Source organism: Sardina pilchardus, chromosome 17 (genome assembly GCF_963854185.1).
Source record: "Sardina pilchardus chromosome 17, fSarPil1.1, whole genome shotgun sequence".
In the NCBI taxonomy this organism is placed as follows: Eukaryota; Metazoa; Chordata; class Actinopteri; order Clupeiformes; family Clupeidae; genus Sardina; species Sardina pilchardus.
The window spans coordinates 18,647,869-18,665,071 of NC_085010.1; the positions used below are offsets into that span (position 1 = coordinate 18,647,869).

General features: G+C 41.2%; 1 protein-coding gene and 1 long non-coding RNA gene across 2 annotated transcripts; one reads left to right on the plus strand and one right to left on the minus strand.

The window, feature by feature from the left end:
* Positions 1–2,579: 2,579 nt before the first annotated feature.
* bcap29 (B cell receptor associated protein 29) lies at positions 2,580–17,183 on the minus strand. Its single transcript, XM_062518758.1, has 9 exons — positions 17,144–17,183; positions 7,512–7,568; positions 6,674–6,773; positions 6,473–6,573; positions 6,155–6,302; positions 5,245–5,380; positions 4,467–4,569; positions 4,183–4,283; positions 2,580–3,926 (listed from the first exon to the last, which is right to left on the minus strand). Exons 3-9 carry the CDS (start codon positions 6,763–6,765, stop codon positions 3,891–3,893), a joined length of 717 nt encoding a protein of 238 aa, XP_062374742.1. The 5' UTR covers positions 6,766–6,773; positions 7,512–7,568; positions 17,144–17,183; the 3' UTR covers positions 2,580–3,890.
* On the plus strand, positions 9,797–14,740 carry LOC134062665 (uncharacterized). The gene is made up of 3 exons (XR_009935485.1): positions 9,797–9,881; positions 13,451–13,488; positions 14,130–14,740. It is a non-coding gene; the product is annotated as an uncharacterized LOC134062665 (long non-coding RNA).
* Positions 17,184–17,203: the final 20 nt, after the last annotated feature.

The following is a 17,203-nucleotide window of genomic DNA, read 5'->3' on the forward strand; positions in this document are numbered from 1 at the left end:
TAATATACACTAGTAAGAATTAAGGGTTTTGTCTGTATTTTTCTAGAAACCAGAACACAATATGCTGCCATTGTGAGTGAGGTTTGGCAGGGGATCATACAGTACGAGACTATGAATGGAAATGGGTCAGGTGAAGTGAAGGCCTAGCTATTGTGGGGATGTGTACGTTGGCCAAGACGTTCAAAAGCTGATCAACAAACAGTGCTGGGGGGTCTTGTACACAGGCATCCTCAGAATAGCCATGTTGATCTAAGATGTGGTGACCACCCTTTCATGTCTCTCAATCAGAGCCTGAATGTGAAACAATGGGCCAATGGACGCCTCCGATCAGTGCTCTCAGCGCTAGGAAAGCTTTTGTGTGTGTGTGTGTGTGTGTGTGTGTAGAACGCGCAGTCCTATCCACCCTTCACTTTGAAAACCACTCCTGGTTTCCTCTGGGCCGTGCCGTGGTTCCTGCCTGACTGTCCGTTTGTTTTCATTCCAGCAGGAGAGACATTTATGTGAAGTAGTCAGAGTCAACAAGCAATCAGTCATTCATCTCAGCCATCAGTAGACAGAGAAGGAGAGAGAGAGAGAGAGAGAGAGAGAGAGAGCACTTTTTCCCCCCAGAAAGGTCATCTCACTGCAAGACTGATAGTGTCCACACAGGGGCAGTGTTGGGTCACTCACAGCATATTTCTAATGAAGCACTACATTATGATCTCAGAGCACGGACTATGCATAATTACAAATGTTAAGTCAGATCATTACTTCTTATACGACTATTAATAGTACATATATACAGGTTCAACAAATGCCTAAGAAGTCGACCTCTGCACTGTGCGCTGATAACAGGTAGGCCTTGACTCTGAACAAATGTAGAGCAACAATGTTGAAGATCTCTTCGCAATCATTTGCCATTGCAGTTTTTTAAATGTTTGTATGGAATATATTGTCTTTCAAGACTACTGTGCTGCCATCAGAGAAGTGTTCTATTCTATGGACTTATTTCTCCTCCCTGACAATTGCAGTGAGGTATAACAATGTGGGCTTGTGCACAAAGATACTTATTTGCCTTCAAAGGTGCACAAGTGTATTATCATCTCTGGTGTTCAGTATGTGTGTGTGTGTGTGTGTGTGAGAGAGAGTGTATACTAGGATGTATGTGTTTGTATTTGTGTCTGGTCGCACATGTGCTCATGTGCCAAAAAGAAAAGAAAAATCAACAGTCTACTCTCAGGTTGGTCAATCACTTGTCCCGGAAAATTACAAATAATCGTACTTTTATATATAGCTGTATAGAGAAAAAAAAAAATGTTGATTTTTTTTCATTGTTAAAAATTTCTTTGGTATAGCAGATCTTTGGGAACTGCTGTTGATATTTTTCGCCACTTGAAGTTTACCAGTATGAACCAAGGATCTTTTGAGTCTTTCTGACTTGTGGAGCAATTAAAATGAACGGCATTTATTACTTGCTTTAAAAAATTAGAATGTACATAGTTTTATTTGCTCATTTATTTTTGTACAAAATTGTACAATTGTGAACATCCTGTGAATGTACATGATGCACAAATAAAGCGTTTATTATATCCTCCCTCTCTGACCTGCTTGTCTTCTTGCAGAAGGCTCCTCTTACTATGGTTATGGTTATGGTTATGGTTATTTAGCAGACGCCTTTGTCCAAAGCGACATACAAATAAATAACAAAAAAAATTTCATTAACAGTGAACAACTACAAAATAGGGAGAATAGCAATATTTATCAATAAAACAATCATTTTAAGCTCTAACCTAATGAGAAATAAAACAATGAAATGAGAATAGCAGTCAAATAAGTCACTCAGGTAATTATATAATAACAATAACTATAGCATGGTATTACTGAATAGAATAAAATAGAATATATACTTTTTTGATCCCGTGAGGGAAATTCGTTTCTCTGCATTTAACCCAATTTAACCGAATTAGTGAACACACACAGCACACAGTGAACACACAGTGAGGAGAATCACACATTAACCCGAAGCAGTGAGCTGCCTGCCCAACCAGCGGCGCTCGGGGAGCAGTGAGGGCTTAGGTGCCTTGCTCAAGAGCACTTCAGCCGTGGACTGGTCAGGGATAGAACCGGCAACCCTTCGATTCCAAGCCCGCAGCCCTAACCAGTAGGCCACGGCTGCCCCCGTGCTTGTGCACAAATCCAAACAAATCCAAACCAAAGACTAAAAACTGATAAATCATTTTCTTTTTTGTGAAACACTTTTAATAACAGTGGAGCTCATAAAACAGCAAATTATACAGCACAATGTAAATCCTTTACAGTTGTCATCAAGGCACTTTATCTTGGGAGGCGAGTTCCCCGTTTGCATTCACACTGGTCAGCATGCCCGTTGCTGACAGTATGACTGTTGTGCCCATGAGGCTTGGAGGATTTCAGTCTGGCTAAAGTCCGTTTTCACATTCTTCTACGGGGCAAACGTCGATCACAGTTGTCATTAAAGGGACACTTCACCGATTAGCATTAAGCTTTGTATCTTTAGAAAACCAGTCATGTTTTTGAATGGTCGTGCATCATTCCCTCAGTTTGCCTTGAGATGGGAGAAATACGGATTTCAATGAAACCCATGAATAGGACTTCCTGCTTTAAATGATGTAAAATTATGATTTTTACATCATTGAAAGCAGGAAGTCCAACATTGAAATCCGTATTTCTCCCATCTCAAGGCAAACTGAGGGAATGATGCACGACCATTCGAAAACATGACTGGTTTTCTAAAGATACAAAGCTTAATGCTAATCGGGGAAGTGTCCCTTTAAATCTGAAATGTCTACAGATGAACTGCCTCTAATCCATGCCAATGGCACGGGGAACAACTGCATGGCACACTCTTCCTAAGCTGTGCAATCAAACAGAGAGGGGGGGGGGGGGGGGGCATCAGTGGCACACCCACCTACCCTCTACACTGCTGATATCGATGAGGTATGGCTCCATGGGCACTGATAGCTACACAGTGACGGCTCTCAGTGTCTTTATGAATAGCTTCTTCTCTGAGCTGCTTTAATGTGGGACTGTGTCAAATATGCAATGTGCCCCACTCTTTAACCACACATGAACACAGTGGCTTTTTAAAAAAAGGAAAGAAATCACAAGAACGTTAACTTCATATTAAACGAACACACGCAAAAACTGGGCCATAATAACACACAACAAATGAGGCCTGGGTGGAACACTTAAGACTTAAAAGTGGAAAAAACAAACACATCGGTACAATCAACCTCAATCATTTTTTTTTTTTTTTGTCACCATGACATTCTACAGTATCTCTGAAAAAGGAAGGAAGTCCCTGAATGTGGTCAGAGAAACGAAAGCATAAGACAGCATGGTTTTTGCACCCCTAAAACACATCCCTCCCCCACCTAACAGTGATGCTGATTGGCTTCTCGCATGTACTGAAGCCAATGACATTAGGCTTCAACTGACACTAGATTTGGTTTCAAATGATTTGGGTTCTTTGACCGATTATAAACTGTGCCATCACTTCAAAATACAAGCAATTTGTCAAAGGTTTTGTCTATTTGTTGTCTTGTAAATACCTGACTACCTACAGTAGTCATAATCAATTGCCGATGGGTAGGTCTAAAAGGAGCCTGTTTCAGATGGTGTGAACAGTACAGTATGTGCCAGCTCCTCGCACATGACATACTGTAGGTAAAACATCTGGATAGGTGCACAGATGCCAAGTCAAACCTGGTGAAAACATGCGTTGTCCACACTACCGCCTGCATGGTGAGGGGTGGTGTCACATTTTTGGTTGCATGCAGTGCTCTGATATAGGCTGATGGAGAAGACAGGCGCTGGTGCACGACGATAGTTGCCTGGTGTTTTGGAATAATACTACACAACACTGAAAGATCCTAGTCGTCCTTCTTATCTCCACTTTGATTTTGATTCTGTACAGAGAGGAGCAAACAACAACCAAAAAAAGTATTACTCCTTGTGAATTCATTTTTTCAAAAGTAAAAAGTTAAAACGTTTTGAAATATGAACTACTGTGTATAACAATTTCTGTGCATATATAGCAGAATTAACATTTGCAACAGTGCCCACGCCCCTCCCTCCCCCTTCCCTTTGATCTCATTTACTAATGGCTAATGAATGTCAATCATGAAAGCAATCTGCTCAGTAGCGTGTTGATTCGAGCCATACCTGCAGTGTCTGGTGCTCCGATAGCAGGCGGTCGTACTCTCTGGTCAGGCCACCACTTTGCACCTTCATAGCCTCCAGGTCAGACTTGGACTTCTTTAATTCTGTGGACAGAGGGACAAGTGTTTGTGTCTGAGCATCAGTTTCATGCTGTCCTGCACAGTGGTCATGGTGGTCAGTGGTCATCATGGCTCATAATAAATAAACATATCCAAATTCAAACATGTGCTCCTAGCATGACCATACATGGACAATGGGTTCAGTGTGGAAGGTGGGCATTGACTCACCATCCTCTGAGTTCGTCAGGTTCTCTTTCAGTTTCTTCAGCTCTTCCCTCAACAGCTCATTTCCCTCAACAGTTGCCTTGTCTCCGTCTCCCTCTTCCAGGGCCTGGATATCAAGCAGCTTACTTTAAGCAAACTTCCTGGTGTCATTAGCTTGGTTTCCATCAAACACTTTGATGCACATTTTTACCATTACAGTAGGGAATTCTGACTGGAAACGCTTAAAATGTCCATTAAATCTTTCCAGTCAAATAAGAATTTAATTTGCTAGCCAGAGGTGAATTAACTCCCGCTTTGCCTGGTTAACTGGCATCAAATCTTTATTGCAATTGTATATTTTCTACCACTCACACTTTCATGCTGTTGAACTAAAGCTCTATTCAGCTCCACCCTTGTTTAGAATTTGCATTACACAGCAGATAGAAATGTGCACAGACTCACATTTCCTGTTGAGCAGAATTTCCATACATCTGCTTGGAATATGCGAAAGAGTTGGATGGAAAACTAGCTACAGTATTCTTAGTTGGTATAATTTAACTTTTAGTGTTTTCGCAAAGTATATCAAATGTTTTAACCATTCTCCCTTCACATCATTATCCCATTGGTATGCTAGTTGGTCTTATTGCCATTTGAAAATAAATCCAATTATTTTTAACAGCATATTATATTCAACAACCTTGTTCAGCGGCTTATCTGGGTGCGTGCTGTACCAAATGGAAACCTGTGGCTACAGCTTTCACATTCGGCTCCCCCCTCCACCACATCCTCTTGTACTACTGACCTTCTTCAGGACCTCGTTATCCTCCATGTATTTCTTCGCTGCCTGGTTGGCACTCTCCGCCTGGGCCTGCAGTGCTCCGGTGGTGTTCTTGGCAGTGGCCAGCTGGTTGATCAGGGTGATGACACGCCTCATGACTCTGCAATGATAAGAAGACACAGGTTACATGAAGACCAGCCATTCCATTAAAGGGACACTTCCCCGATTAGCATTAAGCTTTGTATCTTTAGAAAACCAGTCATGTTTTTGAATGGTCGTGCATCATTCCCTCAGTTTGCCTTGAGATGGGAGAAATACGGATTTCAGTGTTGGACTTCCTGCTTTCAATGATGTAAAAATCATAATTTTACATCATTGAAAGCAGGAAGCCCTACTCATGGGTTTCGTTGAAATACGTATTTCTCCAATCTCAAGGCAAACTGAGGGAATGATGCACGACCATTCAAAAACATGACTGGTTTTCTAAAGATACAAAGCTTAATGCTAATCGATGAAGTGTCCCTTTAAAGGTAGAATCCAAGATTCTGGCAAAAGGTTGTTCGTACTTGAGCTCAAGAGTCGATCAATTTACATCGATCCCTTTGGTGTTCCTTAAGGAACACGTTCATTGGCAGAAATTAGACTAGACTGGAAAGCAACTTCTCAGAACAGCATCCAATTAAACAAACGTAAGGGCTACAGAGATCCAGTGCATTTGACTCAGGTGGTGCTTTTAAACAGGATCTTCTCATCATGTAACACTTTGTGTCTCATACATCTTAACCCATGGTATATAAATCTCCTATGCGTATATTTGTTTGAGAAGTCCAAGTGTATGTACTGTATGTCAGAAGAGCAGAAGCTGAATTTCTGCATGATTGGACAAAAACGACATCTATTCATTCCTATTGGTAGGTGGTCATGGAAAACTTACAGCCAGAGGAAGAGTGAGAAGCCGGAGATGTAGAGATTCCTCTGGGCTCTGAACAGCTTCATGTGCATATGGTCGTACATGTTGGGGTTCAGTTTGGCATCTTTACCAGTCTCTGCGCCAGAGTACTTCTTTACCTCTCTCAAAGCATCTGTGCATAACAATGAGATTACAAACACATTAATCATCATACATCATCACTGTCATGTTGAGACATATTTATAAACCTAACCAGCAAAGCAACACTGCTCATTGACTTTGTATGTAATACCATTTTCAAAAATGAATCAACAACTACCATTTCACTTTCGAAACACAGACCTAGAAAGAGTACGATGAGGACTATTATCATGGTGAGGAAGCCTTTGTTCCAGAAAGGTGAGAGTTTGTCCCATATTTTTAGCTTGAAAATGCTTTGCCATCTGCAGGAGAAAATAGGTTGAGTATTTCTTCAATATGTATTTGTTATGTCAATGTGCCAGTAGTTAAATTGTATGTAGATCTAACACATTCCCTCCGTACCTTGTAGCAGAGATGAAAGGGATGCAGAGGAGAAGAAGGATCCCAATCTCCACATACAGGAAGGTGGCAACTGCAGTCCACTGAAGAGTCATTTGTTAGGCTGTACAAAACAAGAGCAGCACAAGATAGACGTTATGCTTAGAGAATAAGGACTCTAGTAGAAGGACAAAACCAGCCACCCAACGAGTGACGTCTGTGGTCACATAGGCGGATTTCATGTCGGGTACTTTCTGTAGGCTACTTTAGGAACACATGCTAAAATGAGCAGAGGTAACCTAAACCTCTTTCTTGAAGCAATGAATGGGTTGTTGTAACAGATAATCTCCTTACCACAATCTTTTCACAAACAAAGGTCAAGGCAAATTAAAATTATCAATATCATCATGTAAAATTACATTCCCGCCTCATATAATGAGGCACATACTGTAATCTCTAATCTAATTTATTCTAAGAATGAGAAACAAGCAAGCCAGAGTCAACCTCTCAACATGCGTTACATTAGCAGGCTAGCTAACGTCACTCTGCGAAGCCAAGTCATCCTTAGGCTACACATGAATTTGGTAGTAGCTAGGTTGGACAGTACATAACAAACCAGTTCACGTTAAGGCAAACGAAATTATTTCTACAGACAAGTACTACAAAGTAATTCTTCTAATACTAATACGCTGTAATCTAAACGTTAAAGAGTGTACGTTAGGTTCCTTCCTTCCTGGTAAATTAGCCAGCTAACGTGTTTACTTAGCAGTCGACTCTGCAAAAGTATCGTTATCAGTTTTTTTTTAACTAGCTGCTAATTTGCTTGCATATTAACGACCATTAGGTAGACTTCTATACTCACTGAAGTGGCTGGATAAAGACGTGACTGTTCGCTACCCTGATGAGGACTGTATGAAAGTTTAGACAGGGTTAGTGCTAGATCAGATCAGCCGGACGGACGGACAATGGGGCGGGCGTTCTATTAGATCAGATCCTCCAGGCAGACGAATGTTCCATGATACGCAACTGTGATTGGTGCTTTCGTTGTGAGGCAACGGATGACGTCCGTGCAAATATACCCGCCAAAAGAAGTATTTTTTCATGGGAAAATGTTAACGGCATCTCCGGTCCGATGATATCAACGAACGTTTCCTTCCCTAAGGTAAGATTTTCTCGTAACTAATAGCGTATTATCCTTAATAACTAACTGTTAGTTGTCATTGTATTATCCTTAATAGTATTAATAACAGCTAGTTATCCTTTATTATTCATTGCAGCATTAGCAGTATGCTCGGTGTCAACGGTAGCCTCATAACCTCATTTGCTAAATGTCTGCTAGCTGCTAAATGCAATGATGTATTTAGCGGTATCCCATATGCTAAATGTCTGCTAAATGCAATACACATCAGCTATTAGTGGGATGGGATATATAAACGACTTGTGGACATTGACATATTTATCTGATAGATATTAACGTCTGGATCAGGATGAATTTAGTATGGGCTTATGACAAACAATAAATGAGGACTGAGGTCTAGCTATGAGATAGAGATAGAGACTTCACACAGCAGAGTACATTTCCACATTCCTGGCCCATTCTGCATGAAAAAAATATCAACAAAGCTAAAAATCCATCTTAGTTCTCCAAATTTATTTATTATAGGCCTGCCACCTTGTGTGCTTTGCGCATTTTTTCAGCATGCACCCCCACTCTGCCAGTGAATTTGCCTTTTGGCCTTCCAGTGCACCCTCGTGGCAATGCCACTGGCTTGTTTGATGACACTCTGACCCTTTTCGTTTTCAGGTGGAGTGGCATCCCATCCTCATTGTTTGTGTGTGGTGAGATACCTATCAATAGGTCTTTCAATTTCATGGAAAGGTCCTCCAGGCAGTCTTGGTCCTCAGTGATATAAATTTTGTCCATGATCTGTTTAGTCAGATTTATGCATTCCTTCCTCAGGTTGGTCTTTCTTGCACGTCTGCGGGGAGGCAAAGGCAAACTGCAGTCTGGCATTTCAGAGGTGACGGGGGTCTCTGCAAAGAAAGCAAGAAATAATAATAAGGTATTATTATTTTCACCTAGCATTCTGTGGCACATGACAGTTAACAGTTACTTTCCTGGCTTTCACAGTGTAATACTCAGGTGTACATTTATGATATAGAATAGAATAGAGACTTTAAGTGCCACACAGCTATGTTGTTAGTGGTATTTTTTTGTAGTTGAGATATACAGCTTACCCTCAGAAGCAACTGGCTGACTGACAGCACTCAGACACTCAGACACACCAGTGGCAGGCATGCACATCTCATCCAAATTGAGGAGTGGATGTTCTCGGTACTCTTTACCTAGCTGCTGCCATGTCCAGCCAGGGACGTACTTGAAGACGGCACAAAAGTGCTTACAGGGCAACTTGTGCCGTCTCCAGTCATCACACTGGCATGATGGCAGGCTGTCTTCGTTTCCAAATGTCAGGTGGTAGGTCTTGCCCTTTTCAGTTTCACTCTGCACGTTGAAAACACCATCCCCCAAATTCACCACATGCCTCCCAGAGAGAGTGGTCTCCATTCGGCACATAATGTGCCGCACTAGATCCGTGGGTCTGTCACAGAGGAATGGTGGAACCATGGCATTATAACGTCTGTATGTCGAAGACGCCCTAACATTTCCCTCGATGTACCTTAGTGTAAAGCAACATTGTATGATTAGACTTTAGTGTGCATGGGCCATAGAGTAAAACTTACAGGTTCTAATATGGTTGGAATGAACTTACTTCCTGTGCAAGTCTGGTACATAGTTATTTACCACAATCTCCAGCATTTCAGAGAGTGTGCTGTCTTTATAACCCTCTAAATATTTGTGCTTGAACGTCTCATTTTGCCGTTCAACGCCATTGTTGGTGGTCATGGCAATTTTGAGGGTCTGTTCTTTGAAGACGGCAACCCATCTCTTTGGATGAACAAAAACAAATAGAACTGATGTCAATGCCAAATACAAATACAATTTCAGTAAATTAGTGCACTTGGGACCATCTGGGTGTTCTGATATGTAAGGTGTATGAGTGGTTGTGTTTGTGTAACAGATGCCAGCTAGCATAGATGTGCGTGTGAAATGTTAGTAAATCTGTTTTTTTTTCTTTCTGAAAGCACAGAAATGTCCCGCGAGATCTCACACGGAAGCATGGGAGCATTGCATTCTATAATCGTGGACTTTCCTTGTGAGGAGCTGGAAGGGGTAAGTGTTCATAACAGTCTTTTATAAATGTCAGGTTCGTGAACAACAAAAAAATACTTCTTCTACGGCTTAGTTGATGTACAGTATATTCATTCAGAAAAACATTTTTTTTTTTTTTTTCAATTTCCGCTTCACGAGTAGTGCTGGCATGAACCCGTGTGGGTGTGTGCTCGCTCGATAGTGTAGGACCCTAATTCCCAGGCTGATAATCATATGTGTACTCTTGATTAGATACTAAGTGTGGGCCTATTGTGGGCCTACTGTCATATGCTTGTCATATGTCCACAGAAGTTAACTTGGACCAGGACATGTAATGAAATGTATTGTTATGTCTTATCTGACCCTGACCCTGGGTATGCTTACCCTTGCCTCTGACAGCCAGGTGTCAGTGAACCAATTTTGGAGAGCATGGTTTTCTCTCCAATTACTGCTTTCTAACAGGACCTTCACTGCCTCCTCATATTCTTCCACTGTGTCAGCTTTGGCAATTGCTCTCATTTTTGCCAGTGTGTCGTCCCTGTCTGATACCTGATGGTCTTGCTTGCGAATCCACTCACCCCATGCCTTTTCCCTGTGGAAGTCGCACAGCAGTGCTTTGGTCCCTGAAGAGATAAATAGAACAGAAAAACACTGTCATCACACACGTCTTTGTCTTTAGACCCTGTTTCCCTATAATTGCTTCCTTCATGATTTGTCCTTTCTGGTCTGATTGGACATAATCAAAAGAATTTCTCAAAACTTGTAACATAGGCTAATCTGATAACTGTAGGATTAAGTTTTGGACAACTTGTACACAACATAAACAATTTTATTTTCCACTCCATTTAAAGTTGTGGCGATATTGCTAAGTAGGTTTTAGGGTGTAACATGTAGACAGATCATGTAAAGTAGCCTAAATCATATGTCTTTGGAATGGTTGTGAGGAGTACATGTCATTTAATGTATTATAAGCCATATTCCACCCTTCTGTGTGCTTGATAACACCATCTGCCAGGTGGGCGTGACCGTTTGCATTGACGGACACTTAATTGAGTAGTGGTAGTTTTTAGGGTGTAACATGTAGACAGATCATGTAAAGTAGCCTAAATCATATGTCTTTGGAATGGTTGTGAGGAGTACATGTCATTTAATGTATTATAAGCCATATTCCACCCTTCTGTGTGCTTGATAACACCATCTGCCAGGTGGGCGTGACCGTTTGCATTGACGGACACTTAATTGAGTAGTGGTAGTTTTTAGGGTGTAACATGTAGACAGATCATGTAAAGTAGCCTAAATCATATGTCTTTGGAATGGTTGTGAGGAGTACATGTCATTTAATGTATTATAAGCCATATTCCACCCTTCTGTGTGCTTGATAACACCATCTGCCAGGTGGGCGTGACCGTTTGCATTGACGGACACTTAATTGAGTAGTGGTAGTTTTTAGGGTGTAACATGTAGACAGATCATGTAAAGTAGCCTAAATCATATGTCTTTGGAATGGTTGTGAGGAGTACATGTCATTTAATGTATTATAAGCCATATTCCACCCTTCTGTGTGCTTGATAACACCATCTGCCAGGTGGGCGTGAACGTTTGCATTGACGGACACTTAATTGAGTAGTGGTAGTTTTTAGGGTGTAACATGTAGACAGATCATGTAAAGTAGCCTAAATCATATGTCTTTGGAATGGTTGTGAGGAGTACATGTCATTTAATGTATTATAAGCCATATTCCACCCTTCTGTGTGCTTGATAACACCATCTGCCAGGTGGGCGTGAACGTTTGCATTGACGGACACTTAATTGAGTAGTGGTAGTTTTTAGGGTGTAACATGTAGACAGATCATGTATCTGCTCCTTTATGCAAGGAGGAACAGTAGGAGCCCTGCTAGAGCCCTTCAGAATGACCTCCAGCCGGTCACTGGTGTGAATGTCTCTAGCCACACTGTCAGAAACAGACTTCATCAACGTGGCCCATATCTATCCATCTATCTATATCTATCTCTCTCTCTCATATACACACGTGGACAACAGATAAAGGAGGAAATAGAATATTAATATTATTTTATTCAAAATACGTTGTGCAGGTGTACACACCACCTTATACGAAGCAATGTACTTGGAAAAAAACAAAACGCTAATCTTTTCTCCGTAGAAATCGCCATTTTAGGGATATTATTCAACTATTGTCGCTAGATTCACGCTATTCATTGAGTCTGTCAGAGTCTTCCGGTCACGTAGAGCCCTTAGATGTATTTGTACGATAGATACTTCCTGATTTATGAGCCCTCCAAAGAAGATTTTGGCGTTAAGAGCTTCTTAATGTGTTTGGGAAACGCGGCCAATGCATGTTCTTGAGATAATGAAAATCCTCATTTTGGAGATCTGAACCAGATACTGTTGATACCAAATATGTTTTTGCTCTACTTGGTTTCACCGTTGACCCTTTTCTAGGCTAATTTGCTCTGACTGTTATGATCATTTACACAATACACATACAGATGCACAATAAAAAAAAAGGGGTTTTTTTTCATCAGCCATGCACATGTAATGTTTGTATTGTACTTGCTAAAACCATTAGCCTGAAAACAAATGTTACAGTTTTTTACAATCACCTCGCTACTAATTTCAGAGCCTTGATGTCATTTTTCAAAACTCTAGACACAAAACGCAAAACCGTTATCACTTGTAACACAGGCTGCCTAATGTTCAAAACATTGAATTGTGCATTCACATCTTCAGAGATCTTGCACTTGCACAATCATTGGTTCAAAAAATAAATTTACTGTGAAATACCACTGAAGCATAACTATAGATCACCCGCACACAAGCAACCGATAGTTTCACTGTGTCATTGTTCGTACAATCATTAGATATTGCAGAACAAAATAGGTGATACAGGTTTCATTATGGTACTACATGTACGGAACAGTAAACACATCTCTGTAAAAGTACTGCAGTAGTAGAGAGAATACTACAGACACAGTGGAATCATTGAACAAAGTTTGTAGTACAGTATATAGATGCAAAACACTACAGTACAATCACAACATAGGTTTATTTGAATTAAAGTAAAAATAATTAGCTATGACATAGAAAAGAAAAGAAAGTCTGATTAAAGTATAAAATATTAAAAATATATGTTTTATTTTATATAATTCAACATGGAGGATTGTGTGTCTGTTTCCATTCAGCTGCATTAAGATTAATGCAACAGTCACTTATCATTTTGAGCAGTTGTATCAATTGATAGTTAGATCTTTGTAAGGAAATGAATAGACGCTCATTTGAAATGTAATGTGTGACTTGCCTTTTGAAATAGTAGTACTTTGATGTTAAGTTGTATCATATTGAACAGGTGAGTTTTGTTGAATGACCAAATGATCTAAGTTGTATGTGTATTGTATCCAAGCAATTGAGAAAAGGGTTAGAGATTTTGATCATTGGTTGTGAGTTTTGTATCTAGAGTTGTGAAAAATTACATCAAGGTTCTGAAAATAGTAACAAAGTGATTGTAAATTTCATAATTTCACTGTATATTTCATATTACATGGTCCCCTTCCTCCCTTTTGTGTTTTCTCCAGATATGAAGCATACTTGTCCAGCACTGTCACTCCAGCAGGTTGGTCCACTCCTTCTTACCTTTCCTGACTCACCTCAAGGACCTTCAGCATCCAAGTACTTGGTTTTGGTAACCCCCCCCCCCCCCCCCCCAATTAAACAATAATCATACAGCATCTGTGAGGCTGACATGGCAGCTTGCTTGCCAACATCAAGTGTGTTATTTGTGTTGGGAAATTTGGTGTAGTGAATGTTGCTCATTGTGTCCACGTTTGCTTATGTCATTTCAGAACCACACACACACATACACTCCCCCACACACATATGTATGAAATATATTTGCAAATAACAGTCTTGAGTGAAGTGACCCCCCTGTGTATTGCTAAATTGAGTACAAAGTAAAGTGAAGCAACCTCAGACTGACTCCTGTTATATATGCTCTGACCTGAATTATACAGTCCTACCCAAACCCTGCCTACAGGAGTACCATTTATCAGAATTAAATATGCCTTTTAGAAATTGATGTGTACCAGCTGTCATGACTCATTGGTCTCAATCGTTTTCATGTATCGATAAAGCAACTTTTCAGTTTTATCTGTGTATTGCGTTTGTGTATTTAGAAAATGCTGTCATTGGTACATGGCTGTTTTCCAGTATTTTCAAACCTACCTTCAAAAACTGACTCCACTGCCTTGATTTCAGGCAGGCTGTAGTCCACCATGAAGTGGGCTGGTTTCCAGCCTGAGTTCCACGACCTGAACACCTCTAACCCCTCTTTGATGGCGACTGTGGTCTCCTCCTGCACCACCATCACTCCAACAACTACAAAGCAGACATTTGTGCGGACACACAGGAAAAAGAGGGGGAGTGCGTATCGGGTTGTTCGATACGTGGCATCAAAAAGGCAGATGTCGGTCCCATACAGAAGTAGTAGCCTCCTCTGCCATGCTGTTTGATGGCAGAGGAGGAAGGATGTGCCTTCTGTGTGGAGGCGTAAATGGAACTGATCTTCCGGACTTTCAGCACGCCATTTTTGAAACAAGGCCTGCAAACAGGTACAAGTACATGTTGTCATTCAGTTCTATAACTTCATGGACAGAGACGTTTTACCAGGGCAAGTTTGACAGAGCCACTCACCTCCAGGTTCACTTGATCTATCTTTGACAACCGAGTCTGATCTCTGGCCCTAGCCATGATGTTTCTGAGGTCTTTGTCCGAGGGGAAGTACCGGCGTCTGGAGGGGGCTGGTGGGCTGGTTCCCCTAAAAAGCTCTGCCCTCACATATTGCATAAGGTGCCTCTTAACCTCACTCAGCTTCCTCACACCCTGTTTGGTGAGCTCTGCCACTCGCTGTTCTACCCTGATGTCAACAGGCTCACGGATTGATGCCTCCTTTAAAGTGTCACATTTGTGGTTTTAGTATCAAAGTTTCATAAATAAAAGATTTTGTTATGTTTTGGCTACTGTGTGATCACTGTATTCTTACCATATCGCTCATTGCATGGCCAACATGTGCAGTTGGTTGTGTGACTGCGTACCATGTTTGCCACACAACCGGATCTCTCTCCAAAGACCTTCTAAGGAGTTTGGAGGCAGCTTTCCTACTCCGTTCCCTATTGTCATCCACCTAGCATATGTATACACAGTATAGCAGTAATCACAAGGAAAATATTTTTGAGTGATCTTATGCAAACTAAAATAGACATACACTATATTGGCAAAAGTATAGGGTCACCTGCCTTGACCCCCATATGAACATAGGGACTTCTAGAAGAATGGCCAAAAAATCCCATAAACACAGTGCATTTGTGAAATCACACACTGATGTTGGACCCCTAAAGAAGAGTTGAAGCTGTTATAACTACAAAGGGTGGACCCTTAATCCATAGGGTCTAATATGACATTGGTCCACCCTTTGTAGTTATAACAGCTTCAACTCTTCAACTCTTCTTCAAGATGTGACTGAAGTTCATATGGGGGTCAAGGCAGGTGAGCCTGTACTTTTGCCAATATAGTGTATGTCTATTTTAGTTTTTTTGGTGTATGACTCTTGACATCCCTCATGACTAACAGTTTGTTAGACCAACCTTGTATTTAGGGAACAGTGCTAGCTTGGTGATGCTTATGGCAGCTGGACACCCCACCTTTTTGGTGTCTTGCCAGAGAGACCTCTGGCTGCCAAAGCTGTGGTCGACCATCTGCATTGATGAGTAAAAATGCGAGAAGATGGAATGATAACTTTTTGTTTTTAATCAGAATCAGCTTTATTGGCCAGTTTTGCGCAAACAAACAAGAAATTTCACTCTGGTTAATCTTTGCTCTCAAGTACAACACTCAACAACATAAAAATAATAATAAATAAAAATAAAATTGCAGAAAAGTAAGATTAGCAATGTAAAGGCAGTAAGGCTATGTATAAGAACAAAATAGACACTACAGGTGGTACAGGGTGTAGGCCTAATGCAATTGTCCAAGTGCGGCCTTATGTCCTGTCAAGGTAACCATGGCCGTGGATACCTCAACAGGCACAGGGAAGATGCAATATACAATTGAATAGAGGGTGGGAGTAGTGCAATATCGGTGTAGGCTGAGGTTTAAGATTGATTTCATAGATGAGCAGAACACATTGACTGTTCGGTGTAAGGGGTGGATGTTATTGCTAAGAGTTTAACAAAGTGACTGCCAGGTGAAATAAATAACAATTTAGTTTAAATGTATATATATATATATATATATATATATATTTCATTGTTGACTGTGAAGTGTCACTGTTGGGAGGAGGGAGAGACTTTCGCACTCATACTGTAGCCTACACACAAACGCGCGCAGACCGGGAAAACAGTATGTAGGCTAGCTTTGAGACACTCGCGCACGCATAGGTTACACGCATAGGTTACACATAATACGTAGCCTACACAGACAGGGAAATTTAGATGATAGTGTAGCCTATGCTACGGCTGGCTACTCACCATCTTTTTTGACTTCTCCTCCACATATTTCTTCTTTTGTGCCACGCAGAGGTCTTTGCCTTGGTGGCACACGAGTCTTTTAGACCCCACAAACATGAACGGGGTACCTGTATAATGAATGGCTGGCCTGTCAGAGGTGCCAGACCATTGCCAGTACACCCGGCTGACAGGTAAGGGTGACCACTCTGTATAACAACAAACACTGCTTGTCAAACGTCTTTCGAAATCGATTCGACTCATTTGTGGGTTAGGCCTATCAAGACTAACATTAGTTAAGATCATATGGTTACGATGGGCTAGTCTACGAGACTGTCTTTAACAACAACCAGCCGTCCCCATTCACTTTATCGCATTATAGGCTACATTTTGTTTACCTTTGTCGTTGAAATTGCGATCCACGGAGTAAGTTATGTATCTACTTTTGGACTCTTCCTCCAGTCCATTTATAAACCTCTCCACGTCAGCAAAGTTAAACGTATTCATGTTTTATCACTTTCAAAAACGCTGTCACAAGTCACATCAGCTGTCTTTCGCGCCGGTGTTTTAAAGTTAAGCGCATAGGTGCGCCCGCCCAGAACGTCCTACGACCGTCCAGCTGCAGCCTAGAATGTCCGCCCCAGCCCAGAACGTCCGCCCCATAGTAGAACAGAACGTAAGCCCCATAGTAAAACAGAACGTAAGCCGACGTACGCCCCATTCTAGAATCCCATTGTCCGTCCGTCCGGCTGATCTGATCTAGCACTAACCTTTAGACAGGGGTTTGCTTTCTGTTATTCACCACTTCCTGTTTCACCATTCCATAATAAT

What these genes read in the sequence shown, in the direction of transcription:
- bcap29 (XM_062518758.1), bottom strand. Translation starts at nt 6,765, where the DNA reads ATGACTCTTCAGTGGACTGCAGTTGCCACCTTCCTGTATGTGGAGATT. An exon ending in CCTCATCGTACTCTTTCTAG is followed by an intron (nt 6,303 to 6,472) that starts GTCTGTGTTTCG and finishes TGTTATGCACAG; the next exon opens with ATGCTTTGAGAGAGGTAAAG. An exon ending in TTCTCACTCTTCCTCTGGCT is followed by an intron (nt 5,381 to 6,154) that starts GTAAGTTTTCCA and finishes TTATCATTGCAG; the next exon opens with AGTCATGAGGCGTGTCATCA.